This window comes from Erpetoichthys calabaricus, chromosome 15 (assembly GCF_900747795.2).
Source record: "Erpetoichthys calabaricus chromosome 15, fErpCal1.3, whole genome shotgun sequence".
NCBI classification, from domain to species: Eukaryota; Metazoa; Chordata; class Cladistia; order Polypteriformes; family Polypteridae; genus Erpetoichthys; species Erpetoichthys calabaricus.
The window spans coordinates 5,462,545-5,483,296 of record NC_041408.2 but is presented as its reverse complement, the minus strand read 5'-3'; the positions used below and the strand labels follow the sequence as shown (position 1 = coordinate 5,483,296).

The following is a 20,752-nucleotide window of genomic DNA, read 5'->3' as shown; positions in this document are numbered from 1 at the left end:
ATTTGGCATAGTTGGTATGATTAGATAAATAGACAGATAGATATTTTAGCATAGTTGGCAGGATTAGATAGATAGATAGATAGATGACGTAGTTGGCAGGATTAGATAATTATTGCATATCAGATAACAGCATTTGGCATATTTGGCAGGATTAGATGGTTAGATAGATAGAAAGAACAGAAAGGTATTACATAATAGACAGATATATCAATAGATACTCTAGGGGGATGAGTAAGAAGTGAGAGTGAGTCCAAAAATAGTTGTGATGCTAACCGGGTAAACCCTGTTTAATATCAAATAACAGGTACAGGATGGCATCTGCAAGCAAACGCAGGCAATAGTCTCCTATCACCTTCTATCGGGGTTTCTGGGTAGGGCAGATCTTTGCTCATTTCTGACAGTTGGGCTCTCGAATCCAAATAAGATGCTGCCTTCCCAATTACATCTCACTATATTGGCTGGACCGAAAGGTGCAAAGCTTCTCTAGCTCTGTAGTGACAGTGCCCCCCTCTCATGCCAAGGTGATACTACATACTTTACATGATCCTAGAAGGCAACTCACTGGTGTGCCTGCATGACGATAGATAGATAGATAGGTAGATATTAATTTTAGTATAGTAGGCAAGATAGATAGATAGATATTAGTTTTAGCATAGTAGGCAGGATAGATAGATAGATAGATAGATAGATAGATAGATAGATAGATAGATAGATAGATATTAGTTTTAGTATAGTAGGCAGGATAGATAGATAGATATTAGTTTTAGTATAGTAGGATAGATAGATATTAGTTTTAGTATAGTAGGCAGGATAGATAGGTAAATAGGTAGATATTAGTTTTAGTATAGTAGGATAGATAGATTGATATTAGTTTTAGTATAGTAGGCAGGATAGATTGATTGATTGATTAAGCTTTATTAATCCCAAGGGATAATTTAGCTATTTCTATTCCTTGCATATTAATCCACAGAAGAGCTTTACTAGGCAGGCAGGTAAGTAAGCAAGTATCAATCAACATGCAAGTTTTATTGCGGAGGGTAAGCCGGTGTGTCCAGTTCATATGCAGCAATCAACAAGAGGGTCTTTCCTGGGCAGGTAGATAAGTAAATTTGTTCTGTACCTGCGTTTCAGTGAGATACTTCATACGTTCTAAGTGGTAGCTCACTACTTCTTGGAGAGCATCATTCATGTTGTATTCGTGTACAGCGAGCTTTGTTCGAGCAAATGCATTATTTACATTACCTGTAGTTGATTGAAGTGAATGTCCTCGCAGAAAACTTCATTTGCGCTGAGTCAACTTGACTGCTACTTTATTTATTCCCAGTGGAAATGTAGCTTTGTACTGAAGCTCAAGAAATATCTCTATGAGAATGCAAGAATTTTAGTGCTCAGGTAAGAAAGTCTTGGGCATCTCTTTAAGAGTGACTATTGGGTTCTTTGGGGACATCCTTGATCCAAGGTCCCTCTTACCTTGTTATTCAGTTTGGTCTGACGGACAACTACAGGAAGAGTCCTGGTGGCTCCAAACATCTTCCATTTTACCATTAATGAGGCCAGGGTGCCCCTGAGACCACTCACAAGCTTTTGACTAGGGGTCTAAGCCTCACCAGTTTGATCACGGAGAGTTCCTTGGACTTCATGGCTTGGTTTCTGTCCTGACGTGCAGTGTGAATTGTGGGACCTTCTATACACAGCTTCACATGTGCCTTTCTAACTGATGTCCAATCAGGTCGGCTCAAGTTCTGGAAATGTCTTAAGACAAATTAAAGCAAATGGGGTACCTGAACACAATTTGGGGTGCCACAGCAAAGGGTCTGAATACTTCTAGGAATGAGAGATTTCAGTTTTTAATAAGCATGCAGACATTTCTGAGAACATTTGCTCTTTATTGTTATGGGATATTAAGTGTGGATTGATGGGCAGAGATGGCAACTGTATCAAACGTGCCAGAAGTGAAGTGGTCTGAATCGGCTGTAGATTCCTTGTTTCGTACATTGCCACGGTTTTCCAGCCACCTCTATTTCTGGGACCACCTGACAAGCACTTAAGTCCTACAAATCAAACGTGTTGAGAGTGTTCTTGAAGCTTTCTGCAAATGTAGCCGGACGTTTTTGTAGATGAAATCGCCTTGCTGTGCTGCTTGACCACATTCTGCAGTGCCGCCTGCTGCTTTTGCATTCATTTCTACTCTATGAAAGTGTTAAATAGAAGGGGCAACTGGCTAATCAGCACTGCGTCAAACTGGACGGCCAACTGGGATGTGGGATATCGAATGCCAGAGTTTATTAACGGGGACTTACAAGAAGCTGAATTGTTAGTGACATGCCACTCTAGAGTCTCCAAGGATCCCCGAAAGTAGAGTTAAGTACCCAAGGAGGCTACAAAAATAATTTGTTTACATCTCTGTTTTATCTCCCTGTCATTTCCAATTATTATTATTATTTCATTTCTATATTCACGCTGCGTATTTTATACACTGTTGTGCCTTTTGTGTGCTCACCACGCAGGAAGCCCACCCCTTGCCATTCTGTAGCTGCTGCTTGTTTCCTGTTCTCATGCTGAGACCCTTCAGCCCAATACCGTGTCCGTCTCCAGTGTATCTACAGGTTTGCAATCACCATTGTCAAAGTCAAATCCAGTTTCAGCCAGTTCAGGTTGGGGAAAAAATATCTTTATTCTGGATACACGCGTAGAGTCATGCAGTACCAAGAAGGAGTGGATTAAGCTTCTTAAATACACAACTAATTACAGATGTATGTGATTAGTGGCCGTGTCTCATGTCTTTGCAGGTGTAGGTGCCAGTGAGGAAGGATGGACATCTTAGCCGGGATAAAGGATGGACTCTAGCCCGGCCAGTAGGCCATAATGGATGGACTGGGCAAACAGGAGCACACTGGGAGCAAGTCATTCCCCCACACAACAGGTGGCAGTGTTCCTCAGGGCTGAATCCAATTAAGGCACCCACAGGGTAGCCTAGGAATTGGAGTTGGGAAACGTAGCTCTATCTGGGTTTTTGGGCACCAAAAGATGGTACTGTCAAGGGCGCTGGGCACGACTCAGAAGTGCTCCAGATATCTTGGGTGTGAAACAGGAAGCAGTTCCTGGGCCGGATTTGAAAGAAGGTGTACCAGCCACAGTACACAAGTATGAATTCTCTCCTTACACCTCCCATAGAGTGTTGTCTGACTTAATGGAGTCCGAGTCAGGAGGCAGCGGGCAACACTCTACGGGAGGTGGAAGGAGAGAAGTCATATTTGTGTTCTGTGGAAAACCTCGGGTACTGCCATTCACGTGGATGTTACTTTGACACTGACCACCTACCTGTAGATGGTTGCAATCCACGTACACCCCTTCATGGCAACGCTGTTCCCTGATGGCAGTGGCCCCTTCCAGCAGGTTATTGCGCCCTGCCACACAGCACAGAATTGTTAAGGAATGGTTTGAGGAACATGACAAAGGGTTCAAGGGGTGGACTTGGCCCCCCAACTTCTCCAGAACTCAATGTGCTGGAAAATCAAGTTTGCATCCTTGGAAATGCCCCATCTTGTAACTTACAGGACTTCAAGAATCTGCAGGAGGCGTCTTGCTGGACTAGGAGAGTCTATGGCTTGAGGGGTCAGCACGATGGGGACCCCCGCAATATTTAGGCTTTAAATTGTTGTGGCTGATCGGTGTATGGTGGTAATGTGTGACAAGAAAGTGACAGGGTTCAGCAGGTGCTCGGGTCTTCGATGCTTCTTGTTGTTTTCCCACAATACTCGACATTTCCCAAAACAACTTTAAACGTCTTTATTACACTTGCAAATATGATTTGAGGAAAACAGCATTTTATTCATGAAGTAAAATAATTTTATAACACCTACCTGTGGACCGCCGGGGCCTGTACAGCTGCCCCACCCACACACTGACAGGCAGAGACTCACATGTTCAGCACAGACACGTTTTATTTTTCCATGTGGGAAACGCTTTCTCTTGTTTCCCACCTCGCAGCACAGTTACGATAAGCACAGTCCAAAGCACTTTTCTCTTCCTTCTCCTCTTTCTCTCTCTTCGCCTCCACTCCTTCTGGCAAGCTTCGGCTCTCACTCCCCGATTTGTGGTGGCAGCTGGCTCCTTTTATAGGACACCCGGAAGGACTCCAGGTGTCCCACGACCTACTTCCGGGAGCACTTACGCTAAATAGGGCTCGGGAAACGTCTAGGTGCTCCCTGGCGGTGGCCACAGGCCCCGAGCAGGGTTGAGCTTCCATGTTCCAAATCCGTGGCACTGCTGCATGCCAGGGGGGCTGCCCTCTAGGGCTCTGAGGGGATTTAATGTTCTGGATAGGCTCTCTCCCCCAGACCTTCCACTATAGGGGCATTCTGGCCGAGCAAGGGCCACACACCCTTCACATTGAATCCTTTTTAATAAAATCCCTGTGTGCGTCCATGTGTCCGTGTGTGTGTGTGTCTTCTGGTGAAGTGCGCTCTTTAGGACATCATTGCTCGGGTGAGTGCTGATTGGGTACTCACGACCGCGCGCATAAAATCCATTGCTGGGGAGACGCCACACATACAATAATCAGCTGCATGCCAGCACAGATTAAAATACTTGCACAGTACTTGCTGGAGAGACGCCACAGCCACGATTATCAGCTGCACGCCACACATTACATCAGTTCCTGGGGAGACTCTGCTGATTGCCCACTGTTGTGACAGAAAATTAAACGCATATTACAGACAAGGCGGAAGTACAGGGAAGGGCGGAATGAGTGGCAGAGTCACCGGCCTCCAGCAGACGCTTCAAAGGCCTCCTGACGCGTCACATAAGACAGAGAGGGCGGGACCTATAAAATATCACGCGGCCGATCCGATCAGATTTCGATAAATGAGCTAACACCTAAAACATGATGCACGAAAAATCCAATCGGGTACTGAGACGCGGAGACCAGTTTCCCCAAAGAGGTGGGATTAGTGTTTGTTGTTGTGCAAGTGATCACTGTGAGGATGTCAGATTTGCCATTAAGAAGCTTGGCCCGGTAAAGTGTCAGTCGTTGAAGGGGTTTTCCTAAATATACGAATTTTCATGATATTACAATAGGATGACTTTTAAAAGTAGATTTATTTTTGTGCACATAAAATCCATTGCTGGGGAGACGCCACACATACGATAATCAGCCGCGTGCCAGCACAGGTTACAATACTTTCTGGAGAGATGCCACAGTGAGCTAAAATAAAGAGAGGCAGGATAGGAGACACAACACATCAATCAACAGCCACAGAGGAGAGGATAAATGTAATATTAATTATACTTACTGTATTGTCATATTCGTTTCTATTTTATTTTTATTATTATTTTACTTTAGGCTTCTTGCAAAAATATTTTTGACAAAAAAAAATTAAGACAAGAAACAGAATGACATCAAGGTCCCTTGCCATTTAATATAGACTTCCTACTAATGTTTATGCACTACTGTTCTAGCGCCTGTTATTGTAATGGGCTTAATGTCTAGTATAATATAAAACTCTTTACAGAAGAATCAATGTCACTAAAACTTTCATTAAATAATTCTTAATTTTAGGTTAACTTGGTCCTCTTACAACCTGAAACTGGATTGACCAGTCATGTCATGTTATATCACATAGTTCTCCATGTTCTTTGTTAACATCTACTGTTCCAGCTGAGCATGTCAGCCTACCGAGTTGCAAGGTGCAGTAAAATATGACCTGCAAAGCTTGGGGGGGGGGGGCTATCAAAAGAGAGAAAAGTAGCATTGTGACCAATGAAACAAACAGAAGCACTCCGCGCCACGTGATTGACACAAACAGGTGCCCACCGAGGGGCGCGTAACACCCACAGTTACTTTATTTTATTTTATTTTTTTTTTGCCAAGCTATAAACACAATTTCAGGGTCGTTTGGTTGTAAAGTCTCAGAGGAAATCCATTTATAGATTCGAGGAGCAGCTGAATCCCCCTGTCCTCCCATGTGTTTCATTTTGTCAAGAATGACAGTCATCTTCATGGTGGTGACTACGTGACTTGATACTCTGTTCCATGTGTCTGTAGTTCTCTGTGTCAAAGAAAATAAAATGAGCAATGGACATCAACAAACAAATGCGCTGTATGCAGAGGTGGCCTTAGGGGTGGGTGGTGGGGGGATCTAGGGCTGAGCAACCCCACACGGGGCTGGTTACGTCAAACACTGTGTAGGAGTGCTACTTAAGAACTGCATCTCCCAGCAGTCCCTGCTGGGGCTGCTGGGGTCAAAGGTAGCCACAGGCAGATAAAAGGAGGGCAGAGGGCAAAGAAAAGGAAAAGTTTTGTTTTTGGTTTGTATTGTTGCGGTTATTTGTCGTCTCTCCTGCTGTTATTTGAACTGTGATCATTTTTGTCTTGGACTGTATTCGTTTGTTGGGGTCTGGATTGTCTGTCTACTTGTTCACTGAGAGCTGTATTGGATTATTGGATTTTTCGGAAGAGTGGAGCGCTCCCGAATCAACCATCAACCTCATCAGTAAATACCGGTAGGACTGTATTTTCCCTTCTCCATTGCAACTTACAGAATCGCTGGACTTAACTTGGTCACTATTCATCTTTCAACCTGTTTCTTATATATGGACTTGGCTGTGTGGTGTTTGTGTTTATTTCGTGTATGTGTAATATCGCCGAAGGGGTCAGGGGTGGTATTACTGTTTTTATTACTCAATTCGTGTCATTATATTTATAATTGTTTGTCATTCCCAGTGTGTTTATTTGTCTCTGTGGTGAGAGTGTGTGGGTCGATCCAAGGCTGGGGACGTTCCTGGGATCTCTGCTTTTAAAATAAATAAATCACCGTCTTCTTTGGCGGTGTGAATCTTAGCGGCTCCTGACTGCTACAACTGTTACCGGTAGATGTGGACTGTATAAACTTGCGTGCGAATTTAATAAAAATAATGTTAACATACACTGGATTTTCTCATTACAGTGTTCAACTAAATTTTTGCAAGATAACACGCAGACTTTATCAAAATATGATGATATAACTATAAAAAGTGTGCCTCGATCTCTTCCACTCATGGCGTCGACAGCATCACGTCTAAACCAGTAATCAAACATTGCTGCGCATTCCACGACCAAACACTTCCCGCACTGTTTCAAACTCGACTAATAAACGATGGTAGGCTCACCGGACACGAAGGAATCGTAAGCGACAAGCTATCAGCAGTGGCATAAGTAGGGGCAGGCGGGAGGGGGTGGGCCACCCCAGGCGACACATTTTTGGGGGCGGCATTATTGGTAAAAAGGCTCAGTACAATTCGTGTGTACGCAGCAGGGTTTGGAAAAATATCACTCATGAATGAATTTTATTCACAAATGCTTCAAAAATAATTTTCAGGCTGTCCTCCTGTGACGTCATCAGACACAGCAGTTAAAGTTTATGGGGCAATAACAAAAATAGACATAAACGTTACACCGATAATAATTTCTAGGAAGATAAACAACTAATTTACAATTTATAATTTTGTTTCGTTATTAATCCGAATGCGTTCTTGCTCATCCGCACCTATCACTTGTACACTACACTGGTTGTGGTTTTCAGTGCGTAATTATATTAAACTAATAATCAGAACACGGCTTATCGGTGCGTCTATACGATATTCTTGTTTAGTTGATGCTTATAATTAATTATATGTGAAAAATTATTGCTGTTTCTCTATATATGAATAAATCTATGCAAAATCAAGCTGAATTTTTATTTTAATTTTCTATTTAAATAGGTTAACATATTCAGATATGTTGAAGGGCGTCAAATTGAAGCCCCGCCCCATCCCGAGCGGCACGACTTCGAGCTACGCCACTGGCCATCAGTTGTTCCCAAGTCAAAACAGAAGCCAACCCAGCGACTAATGGGCTCTACCTATTTTAGGAAGGGATTATACTGGCGACCCTTTCCGGGCGATGAAGGTGGACGTAAAGACGTAAATCTACAGAATTTAACCGTGAAGAGAGATTTTAAAAGGGTTCCTCATAGAAGCATCTCAAATATATATATATATACTGGAGAACATAACTTGACAAATCCGCTCGAACGGGACACGCGGACCTCAAAAGCGGGGTCTGGGGCGCTCGCCCCTCTTGCCACCCCCAAACACCGCTCTTGGCTGTACGTGATGCATCAATTCCACTTTCTGAGAATGCTGCTGCTGAAACCAAAATTGAAAGCCACGAAAATAAAAGGTACAAACCAGACCTGCGTAAGTAAGCGAGCTGCGCTCTCCAGTTAGAAAACGTGGAAAAAGGATTCACAGGATAATTTCATAGTGTGAAGGAAGTAACAGGAGATTGGGGCACCTTACGGCCAACCCCGTTTAATTTCAGCAATAAATGCAAAGAAAAACGCGAGTCGTCCCGACTTCTTTCTCAGGTAGACTGAGTAGGTGGGCAGCTTCTCTCAAATGAAGGCATTCTGGGAGGAAGAGGCGTGTCCAGGTGGAAGATCCCCGGAAGTGACATCAGATGGAATGGTGTTAATCATCCTTACCGCGGAAGGGGAAGAAGTGTGGTCGTTAATGCACGCTGCCACCTCCTGACTCACCAGGGGAATTACAGTCAGCCAAGCCTTCAAGATGTTTCTCAGGCGCGTGACAATAGGTAGAGAAATTTGGCAGCACAATGGCTCCCCTGCAGAGCCCTGGGTTTCTTGAGGTCAGAGAAGAAGATAAGTCAATGGATGTGTTGCACTTAAATTCTTCCCCTTTAAAGTCGCACCACTCCATTGCATCTGATACTGTAAGGGGGAAATCTAAAAAAAATTCCCAAAAATCGGTCAGTACCACAGGAGTAGGGTGTCATGATCGAGAACACCGCTATGGTCCGGTTGAATTGGTCCTCCGAGTGACATCGTGCAGAGTTGCTCAAGTGTGCATTTTCAGGCCTTAATTCTACAGTCGAGCACGTGGCTTGGGCGATTTGTTTCATCCAAGTCACCCTGGCGGATTTTCAATAGACAACGATGATTACGTTTTTTTTTTATATTGACGGACTTGTCCATGAAGAGGTTGTTCCCCATAGACAATCCGTTAATCGGCGTCCTTACATCAACCGATGAGGTGTGTACAGGAAACAAATGTTGGGAGAGCCGACGCACCCAAAGCTACGTTTTACACCGTGGCAGCACACCTGCACACACCTCATTGTCCGTTGGAGACTTCTTGGCCAAAAAGCAATGTGATTGTTGCCAGATCCCACCTCCTGTGGCTCCTTTTAGTTCCTGGAATTAAAAGTGAGACTTAAGGGAAGAAGATTTGCTACCGTGTTAGAAAGTACAAAAAAAAAAAAAAAAAACACAGGAAGCTCAAGACACACAGTAAGGAACGACAAGTGCGGGAAGGGAGCAGCGCTGAGACAAGTGGGCTGGCTTCTCAAGGAGTGGATTTTGAAGGCCGGCCGTCAATTTTCTATTTAATGAATCCAAGGAATGATGTGTTCCCCTTTGTAAAAGATGAGGCAGGCAAAGGTTGAAGAGTTCAGGCGCACAACCTTGGTGACCCCGTATAACTGAATGAAGAAAGTAACAAAAAGCACGTAACGAATCGTGGAGACGTCTCCTCAGATGTGAGTTTGTTAGTGAGCTCCAGCAAGATGGCCGGTTACCTGGTCATGTGGTCAGGCGGACGGCCGCAGTAAAGGACATCGGTGATGGAGTGGGAGAGGGAGGAGGACAAGAGAAGGCATAGAACACAGCCCTGCTCTGGTGGGGTAATTGCCACCACCAAAACCCGTAAGATGTCTTCCATGCTCACACGCGTGTGACACCCCTTTTATATATCATGTAGTTTACATTTTATTGTGTTTGGAGGTAACCCAGCAATCTGGGGTCCTGATAGGCCATGAGCTTAGCAGCGCTTATCTCATTGAATGAATCTGTCAAGATAGATAGATAGATACTTTATTAATCCCAAGGGGAAATTCACATTCACATTCTTCTACTCATTGTGGTGGACGGCTGGGGAATCTGGAAGGTGGAAGGACAGGGAGAGGGACAATACCGACGAGAGGGTAGTCGCCCTGGTCTGCATCGGGGCCACGGGATCAGAGCTTAGAAGCTCAACCCTGTTGGTGCCCGCAGCAGCCACCACCAGGGGGCGCCTGGAGGATTACAGAGCCTTGGACTGCAGCACTTCCACCACACCAGGAAGTGCTGCCGGAAGATCACCATGGAGCACATCTGGCTGCATTATAAGAGGGGCCGCCTCACTCCATTAGATAAACCGGAGTCGGGAGGAAGAGGACGGAGCTTGTAAGGAGAGGAGTAGGGGCGGCAGAAGAATTGAGAGAGTGAGAGTAAAGGAAAGGAGGGACTGTGAGCAATTATAGCAGATTTGTGCATTGTGTGGTGTGGTAAAGCCAAAAGGAATATTAAACATCTGTCCGTCCGTACGTCTGTCTGTCCGTCTGTGTTCAAGGACTGAAACTCCACACCATACAAATGTATTTATTTTTATTAACTGTAGACGACGAAATAATTTGAAATTTGTGTTTTTAACTTAAGGCTAACAACCATTAGTAGGAAGAGCCTTATACATTTTAAATCTGGAATCATTTTTTTCTTTTCATTTCCAGGTCAGATATCGGTGGATGGATTTATGAGATATTTAAGCGGAGAAGAAAATGGAGTGATTCCTCCCGAAAAACTGGACCTGAATGAAGACATGTCATTTCCTTTATCTCACTACTTTATCAACTCATCACACAACACCTACCTCTCAGGTATGATGCAGTGTTCTTGGTTGGTGGGTCCATTGGTCGGTGTTCTAGAATCTTCCCAGGAAACCCTGTTTTTATTGTGTCTCAATCTATAAGGGGCGGGGCCTTCACAGAGCCAAAGGTGGGCACCAGGTATCTTCCAGGGGCTGCCTCTCTGAACTGTGGGTGACAGTGCACCCCCAGTCACCACGGGGTGACACCTTGCCAGAGCCAGTATGGTGGTCCCCAGGTGTACGTGTGTGTGTGACACCGTCAATCTCGGACACTGAGGAGGCACTCGTTGTGACCTTTACACCCGTAACCACCACTCCCTTCCATAGCGATGCAGCGGTTAGTGCACCACAAAATGGTGGTGTTGGCTACAAACAAAATGGCATTGGAGAAAAGAAGGTAAAGTAAATAAAAATTTTTTCTTTAATTGACCCTAATTTCATTTGTGAAATTTTTGACCCTAATTACCCTTAATCTTTATCTAAATTAATTTGAGGGAACCTGCCTACTGTAAAATGTTTTATGGTGTAAAAGTGTCCACTGGAGGCTCTTTAACCTCTGAGGTTCTTTTCATGTTGGTGGTGTAAGAGAATAGACAAGACAGGGTAAAGGTTTGGGGCACCCAAAGGCAAACCTCGGATAATTGAAATGAAATTAAACAAGCGGTGTTGATAATAATAATAATAAAAAAAAATTAGACACAAGTCTAAATCTTGACTGCTCTAAGATGGCCAATCATCCAGCTTTGAGGACTCCCGGCAGGAAGTGGGTGGGGGGTCCAGACCGATGGAGTCTTTGACGTCAGTGGTGGTAATGCAGCCAACCTTATGGTCTGCATAGGAAGGATTAAACAACGCCAACCTCTGGAGTGGCAGGGTATTACCATTACTAGAACCAGGCGGGCAGACTCTGGAAATGATGTCAGTGGTGGTAATGCTGCCAACCTTATGGTCTGTACAGGAAGGAATACACAGTGCCAACCTGTGGCGGGGCAGGGTATTACCATTACTAGAGCCAAGCGGGCAGACTCTGTAAGTGACGTCAGTGGTGGTAAAGCCGCTGATCTTCAGGTCTGCAGCAGGAGGAAGAGAAGAAACATTAAAACACAGCGCCAACCATTGGAGGGGCAGAGTATTACCATTACTGGAGTTCTTAAGCCAGGGGTCCCTCCGCTCTGGTCCTGGAGGGCCTCAGTAGCGGCAGGTTTTCATTCAAACCCTTTTCTTAATTACTGACCTGTTTTTGCAGCTCATTACACACCCCGACAGAGCCCCAGAGAAGGTCCTCAGACGCATATGAATGACAGCAATGAATTTTCTGATAAATAAAAAGTGTAGCATTGCTTGTTATCGGATGTTGTTATTTTTATTGGGCAGCCGAAGAGTAAAAACGAAAAAAAAAAGACTATTAGTACACCCTGTTAGGGTTCTGATCAGACCGGTGGGCTAAAGAAAGAAAAAGGAAATTCAATGCAAATCTGAATCTTCAGAGAAACCGAGAATGAGTCACCGGGGATGGTGTAATTTAAATGATTTATATTTTATTGCTTTTTACATCATCCTCTGGGATTTGTTTCTTTTCTTTAAAGTTTCATCAATAAATAATGTATTTCGTAATAATTAAGCTCTGCTAAGGTTGTGTTCTTTTTTTCTTTATTATGTACAGTAAAGATTAAGCTTGCAAGGCTACAAAGGCTTTCACTTATTTAATGATGGCCATACGCTTACATTGAAAACAGACAAATGTCACAAGCTGAGAGCCAGAAATAAAAGGCGCACTGGGGGTGCAATGTAAATACTGGTAGCCAAGCAAGCAAACAAACGATTCACCAGTATGGAGCAAAGGATTCTGTCACTCTTGAGCTCTGTGTGCTGTGACGGTTAAATCATAATGAGACGCCACCTTCCAGGGATCGATCTGGCAGGAAGGGGTGGAGCCTACTCTGGGCACCATGGGCGGGGTTAGGCATCTCCCATGACAGCTTCTTAGAACTGCAGGAAAAAGAGAAGATACAGGAAGCAACAGCAACCCCTGTCATCTTGTCATATCGCTTAATTTAGTAGAGCGGGCAAGATGATCCCCAGGTGAGCCTGTGTAACGATAGATCGATAGATAAATAGATAGATATTAGTTTTAGTATAGTAGGCAAGATAGATAGATAGATAGATAGATAGATAGATAGATAGATAGATAGATAGATAGATAGACAGAAATTAGTTTTAGTAAGATAGATAGATATTAGTTTTAGTACAGTAGGTAAGATAGATAGATAGACAGATATTAGTTTTAGTATAGTAGGTAGGATAGATAGATATTAGTTTTAGTACAGTAGGTAAGATAGATAGATAGATAGATAGATAGATAGATATTAGTTTTAGTACAGTAGGTAAGATAGATAGATAGATAGATATTAGTTTTAGTATAGTAGGCAGGATAGATAGATATATAGATAGATAGATATTAGTTTTAGTACAGTAGGTAAGATAGATAGATAGATATTAGTTTTAGTATAGTAGGATAGATAGATAGATAGATAGATATTAGTTTTAGTATAGTAGGTAAGATAGATAGATAGATATTAGTTTTAGTATAGTAGGTAAGACAGATAGATATTAGTTTTAGTATAGTAGGTAGGATAGATAGATATTAGTTTTATTATAATAGTCAGGATAGATAGATATTAGTTTTAGTATAGTAGGCAGGATAGATAGATAAATAGGTAGATATTAGTTTTAGTATAGTAGGTAGGTTAGATAGATAGATAGATATTAGTTTTAGTATAGTAGGTAGGATAGATTGATAGATAGATATTAGTTTTAGTATAATAGGCAGGATAGATAGATAGATATTAGTTTTAGTACAGTAGGTAAGATAGATAGATAGACAGATATTAGTTTTAGTATAGTAGGTAGGATAGATAGATATTAGTTTTAGTACAGTAGGTAAGATAGATAGATAGATAGATATTAGTTTTAGTACAGTAGGTAAGATAGATAGATAGATAGATATTAGTTTTAGTATAGTAGGCAGGATAGATAGATATATAGATAGATAGATATTAGTTTTAGTACAGTAGGTAAGATAGATAGATAGATATTAGTTTTAGTATAGTAGGTAAGATAGATAGATAGATAGATAGATAGATAGATAGATAGATAGATATTAGTTTTAGTATAGTAGGTAAGATAGATAGATAGATATTAGTTTTAGTATAGTAGGTAAGACAGATAGATATTAGTTTTAGTATAGTAGGTAGGATAGATAGATATTAGTTTTATTATAATAGTCAGGATAGATAGATATTAGTTTTAGTATAGTAGGCAGGATAGATAGATAAATAGATAGATATTAGTTTTAGTATAGTAGGTAGGTTAGATAGATAGATATTAGTTTTAGTATAGTAGGTAGGATAGATTGATAGATAGATATTAGTTTTAGTATAATAGGCAGGATAGATAGATAGATATTAGTTTTAGTAAAGTAGGCAGGATAGATAGATAGATAGATAGATAGATAGATAGATAGATAGATAGATAGATAGATAGATAGATAGATAGATAGATAGATAGATAGATAGATATTAGTTTTAGTATATTAGGCAAAATAGATATATAGACAGAGAGACAGTATATGATGGATGATAGATAGATGTGAAAGACTATACTGTATTATGAATGGATGGGGTAGAAGAAGTATGAAAATAACACTAAAAGTAAGTAAGGTAGCTAAATAAAGAGACCAATATGAAAGGCACTATATACAAGCCTTAGTTTATTAAGCCATTCCTCTACAGTGCCTCCACACATGAGTGTAAAGACTTCATGTTTTGTTCAATGGCGCTACAAGCTTCTTTCACGCCGTCTTTATCAGCCTTTCCCAGGCGGCACGCCTGGCAGCTGTCATTTCAATTGCTTCCCTCCTCGGCATCAGAGCATCTTTGTGATGTACGACTGATTTCTTTTCTAAAAACTGTGTGCCAAAACCTGTCATTTCTGTTGTGCTTTCTTACAGTCGCATAAACAACTCTGTGTTACGCAAGTTCTCTTATTGATCACTCCGACGCCTAAGTATTAATTTTAGAGGAAGTTACACTTTTGTGAGGTTGTCAGTAATAAGGTGTTCTGGAATGTCATTGATTCGTTTTTAATAAAACTGCCTTCCAAATGACAGTGACGTGTGCCTTTTTGATAACCGATTCAGGAATGGATGTCAGGTTTATTTTAAATCCTAGAGCTTGTTTTGTGGCAGCCACAAAGCTGGAAAGAACTGGGTGAGGGTCGATCACAAAATGAAATCCAAAGTTTGCCGTTTAACTCTTCTTCTTTGTCAGCTCTTCTTCGTCATTTAAGCACTAAGCGCCTGGAATGAAGAGGAGTGAGTCAGACGTGACAGCATTCGTGGTTACAACCCAGCAAGGCGTTACAGCAATTCTGAAATCTCATCAGACCCCCAAAGAATAAAAAAAAAACACACATAAACAAATCTTCAACTCCCGAGAGAAGAGACGTTTTTTTTGGTGGGCAGCGCAGGTGACGGATGGGACAGCTAGTAATAACAACCGAGTCGCCATTTCAAAAAACACAAACCTCTGCTTTTCTTTCCTTAATTCGTGCTATAAAGGCGCCCTGCGGCTAGTAAACTTATAATAGTCCTGATGAGATGGTGCTCTGTATTTTTTTTTATTTTTTACTATATTTATATTCCATATCATTATCATTGGTAACAGAATACAAAAACCTGGGTGGATGGATCAACAATTGTTAGGAAAAATAATACTAATAAAAAAAGCTGTCTTATTTTACTCGCATGTGTAAAGTTTATGCTCGTCATTCTGAGCTTGTTCAAAGCTATAATGCCGGTTAGCCCCCCGTCTGATGTTATCTGAGAGGCGTTCTTTTTTTCTCTCTTTATGAAGCCGATGTAAAGGACTGAAAATACCATTTACTAAAGTTCCACTTCACTGCTTTATTTATGAAACTCGGGGTCATTTAAGCATTTGGTCAATAAAATCATTTTCTCCTGGGTCACAAGTAATGCGTCTGAAAGATTTCTGTTTCGCTAAGAAATCCAGGAGCAAACAGCAGCTGAAGCGGGCAAAACAGAATTATCCTGCTATGTAATCCAATTCTCGTCTCACATTTGGCTTCACGTAATAAAAAAAAAAAAAAAACAAAAGAGCATATTGCATGTTAAGCTTAGAAATCGACTTTGTTCACAATATTATAATCATTTTGAAGATACTGTATGTACGCTTGCTTTGGATTCAGATTTAAAATGTTTTATTCATATGAATTCTGAGATCACTTCCATTTTTATTTTATTTTTTTGTCCGCCGTCTCCTGACTCACTGGTACGAAAAAAAAAAAACACACATATTTGGGGTCAACTAGTTAGGCAAGATGTCACACTTTTGGGGGTCCTCTTCCATTTTAATATGAGTTTAGGGAGAAGGTGAGACAGGCACTGGGCGGCAGTGAAGAGTCACCAGACAGCTGGGAAAGTACAGCAGATGTAGTAAGGGTGACAGCAAGAAGGGCGCTTGGCGTGACATCTGGAAAGAGGAAGGAAGAAAAGGAAACCTGGTGGTGGAATGGGGAAATACAGGAGAGTATACAGATGAAGAGGATGGCAAAGAAGAAATGGGATAGTCCGAGAGATGCAAAAAGTAGACAAGAGTACAAGGAGATAAAGCACAAGGTGAAGACAGAGGTGGCGAAGGATAAAGAAAAGGTGTGTGATGAGTTGCATGAGATGTTGGACACTAAGGAGGAAGAAAAGGACCAGTGGGCTACAGAGAGGGGCCGAGCTGGGAAAGATGTGCAGCAGGTTAGGGTAATAAAGGATAAAGATGGAAACGTACTCACAAGCAAGGAGAGTGTGTTGAGCAGATGGAAAGAGTACTTTGAGAGGCTGATGAATGAAGAGAACAAGATAGAGAAGAGGTTGGATGATGTGGAGATAGTGAATCAGGAAGTAAGGACAGCTATGAAGAAGACGAAGAATGGAATGGCCGTTGGTCCAGATGACATACCTGTGGAATCATGGAGGTGTTTAGGAGAGATGGCAGTGGAGTTTTTAACCAGATTGTTTAATGGAATCTTGGAAAGTGAGAGGATGCCTTAGGAGTGGAGAAGCAGTGTACTGGTGCTGATATTTAAGAAAAAGGAGGACATGCAGGACTGTAGTAACTACAAGGGGATAAAATTGATGAGCCACAGCATGAAGTTATGGGAAAGAGTAGTGGAAGCTCAGTTAAGAAGTGAGGTGATGATTAGTGAGTAGCAGGATGGTGTCATGCTAAGAAAGAGCACCACAGATGTGATTTTTGCTCTGAGGATGTTGATGGAGAAGTTTAGAGAAGGCCAGAAGGAGTTGCATTGCGTCTTTATGGACCTGGAGAAAGCATATGACAGGGTGCCTCAAGTGGAGCTGTGGTATTGTATGAGGAAGTCGGGAGTGGCAGAGAAGTATGTAAGAGTTGTACAGGATATAAATGAGGGAAGTGTGACAGTGGTGGGGTCTGCAGTAGGAGTGACGGAGGTGGGATTACATCAGGGATCGGCTCTGAGCCCTTTCTTATTTACAATGGTGATAGACAGGTTGACAGACGAGATTAGACAGGAGTCCCCGTGGACTGTGATGTTTGCTGATGACATTGTGATCTGTAGCGATAGTAGGGAGCAGGTTGAGGAGACCCTGGAGAGGTGGAGATAAGAGAGGAATGAAGGTCAGTAGGACCACCAAGACAGAATACATGTGTGTGAATGAGAGGGAGGTCAGTGGAATGGTGAGGATGCAGGGAGCAGAGTTGGCGAAGGTGGAGGAGTTTAAATACTTGGGATCAACAGTACAGAGTAATGGGGATTGTGGAAGAAAAGGTGAAAAAGAGAGTACAGGCAGGGTGGAGTGGGGGGGAGAAGAGTGTCAGGAGTGATTTGTGACAGACAGTTATCAGCAAGAGTGAAAGGGAAGGTCAACAGGACGGTAGTGAGACCAGCTATGTTATATGGGCTGGAGATGGTGGCACAGGAGACAGAGCTGGAGGTGGCAGAGTTAAAGATGTTAAGATTTTCATTGGGTGTGACAAGGATGGACAGGATTAGAAATGAGGACATTAGATGGTCAGCTCAAGTTGGACGGTTGGGAGACAAAGTCAGAGAGGCGAGATTGTGTTGGTTTGGACATGTGAAGAGGAGAGATGAGGGGTATATTAAGAGCAGGGTGCTAAGGATAGAGCTGCCAGGGAAGAGGAGAAGAGAAAGGCCTAAGAGGAGGTTTATGGATGTGGTGAGAGATGACATACAGGTGATAAGTGTGACAGAGCAAGATGACGAGGACAGGAAGAGATGGAGAAGATGATCTGCTGTGGCAACCCCTAACGGGAGCAGCCGAAAGAAGAAGAACTAACGTGTGTGATTGCATTCTGGTATCTCTGTTATTTCTAAATGAATCACTCTTAACGTAAATATTTAATAAGCAAAGACGTGATGACCGACTCTTGGATGAAGGAACTACAACCTCAAATCGAAAGTCGTTGGGATGGGATGGAAAATGCAAATAATAAAAAAAATTTATTTGGGGTCCACTAGTCATACAAGACGTCGCGCTTTTGGGGGTCCTCTTCCATTTTAATATTCTTAACTAGCTCATGTGATTGCATTCTATTGAAGTATTGCTCTTATTTCTAAATGACTCACTCTTATGTAAATATTTAATAAGCAAAGACGTGATGACCGACTCGTGAATGAAGGAACTACAACCCCTAATCGGAAGTTGTTGGGATGGGATGGAAAAATGCAAATAAAAAGAAGAAAAAAGAAAACATCGAGATTCTTAAATGTACTTTGACTTTGATTTCATTGCCGACAGTAGGAACCCAAGATATTTCATGGTTTGTCTGGTCAGCTTATGTCAAAGATGAGACAATGGAGTTGGAAAAAAAAGGTTCGGGGCTGCCACCCGTATAATTGTTCCTGGCTGTGATAGAGTTAAGTCGGGAGTACATTGTGCACCGATACGAGTCCGAAACAGAACTGACTTAAGGAGGCAAAGATGGCGGTTTTTAAGAGCGAAGAGGAAGTGAGGTCATCAGGCCCGGAAGGAATGTGGAAGGCTCAAACTTTCCCCCGAATTTTTTTTTTTGCCTCAAAAAACCCTGAAATTTCGTACAACCTTACGATAAAGAGAAGGCCAATGGGTGTCTTCTAGCGTAAAACAACGTACTCTCGCATACTTTTTCTTGAAAGTTCCTTTGGTGTTGACCTTTCCCTGAATTTTCCAAACTCGATTTTTAGCTTCTTATTTCGTATTTCTTGCCAGTGTAATGTGGTTTCCGCCATTTTGATTCGCGTCATAAGAATGACTTCTGAACGTTTAGAGATCACTTCCGTTTTTTTTGTTTGCCGTCTCCTGACTCACCAGTATGAGACAACCCCCCCCTCTTCCGACATATGACATAATCTTCGACTCATCTTGATGTCTGGTTGTCGTGATGGAAGATCGTAGGAATTGTCGGGTAGAGGGGTCCTTTCATCGGATTGGCAGGCCAAATGGGGGTGGCAGCTTGATGGCCGAGGTCTCCAGGGCTCTGAACAAATCCAAATCCTATTATGTGGTATCATCTACTGTTAAATTGTGCTCCATACTTGTAAAATTTTTATTTGTATACTGCATTGAGGATTTGTTCTGTTCTGTGTATTGTATTGTATTGACCCCCTTCTTTTTGACACCCACTGCACGCCCAACCTACCTGGAAAGGGGTCTCTCCTTGAACTGCCTTTCCCAAGGTTTCTTCCATTTTTTTCCCTGCAAGGGTATTTTGGGAGATTTTTCTTGTCTTCTTAGAGAGTCAAGGCTGGGGTTGTGTCAAGGGGCAGGGCCTGTTAAAGCCCATTGTGGCACTTATTTGTGTGATTTTGGGCTCTACAAAAGTAAATTGTATTGTATTGTATTGTATAGTTATGACAGACTTCAAGCCTTTTGGGGTATCCCCAATTTGTGGCCCTTTAACCCCCCCTCCAAAAACAGGAAAATGACACCCTTATGATGAGGAGTAATCCGATTGGTGTCTTCGCCAGCCTCTCATACTTTTTCTTAATTCATAATTTTTTTTCCAAAGTTCATGTGGTGTCGACGTTTGCCTGTATTTTGACCTTGGCAGACTACCACAGAATACTGTAAGTGTGCCACACCTGGCAGCGAAATCCGCAACTAAGTCACCAGGTACAGATTCCGGTTATTTTTGGGTACCCCCTCGCATTGGGGAATTAAGAGGGCTTGAGAATGACTCATGAATCCAGGAGCTCATCCTGGTGGTGAAGGTACATGCCAGACTTGGACAGGCTGCCAGTTCATTAGAAGGCCCACTCAGATGCCCACGTACTCTCATACCAGGTCAGTTCAGTCACCTGGCTACATAACCTAAACTGTATTTCTGTGAAACACAGATGGAGGTCAGACAAGCCAAAGGGCGTCCCACGCTGAAACAATGTGTAACCTTGAAGTCCCCAGATTACCAGCCCAGGGTTCAAACTCACTTTGAGACGTCAGTACGACTCTTTATCAGTGACGTGCGGTGAGGTTCATGGCTGCTGAGGCACGAACACCTTCAGAGTGAGATTTACAAATATGTGAAGTAACACAACTTGATGACGTAATAATGTATATTATACAGGACTATAGAAATGGCAGTACCGGAGAGGTAATGTTTAGTAGTTTAGAAAATTCATTTTAATGTCAAGAAGTAACCAGTACATAAAATTTATTTCATGAAATGGCCAAACCATGACCAGACCAGAGTCTGCGGTCCACCGGGCATTGCCCAAATGCCCTAATGGCCAGTCCGCCCCTGGTCGGAACAAAAAAATAAAAATAAACGGACCACTACGGTGCACTTGGCTTTCTGATATTGCTAACTTATTGGCGCCTCTGCATAGAAGAACAGCAGCAACGAGCACCTGTTGGGCTCAAATGCGCCCCCTTGAGGGCGGCATGGTACTGTCTGCCTCACCTTGAGCCTTCTCGCTGCGGATG

At 42.5% G+C, this 20,752-nt stretch overlaps 1 protein-coding gene across 1 annotated transcript in view; it reads left to right on the top strand.

Moving 5' to 3' along the window:
* LOC114666239 (1-phosphatidylinositol 4,5-bisphosphate phosphodiesterase beta-1) overlaps window positions 1–20,752 on the top strand; it is a 550,124-nt gene that overhangs the window by 395,878 nt on the left and 133,494 nt on the right. The window contains 1 exon segment of the mRNA XM_051919279.1: window positions 10,586–10,732. Coding sequence (XP_051775239.1) covers window positions 10,586–10,732 — 147 coding nt within the window.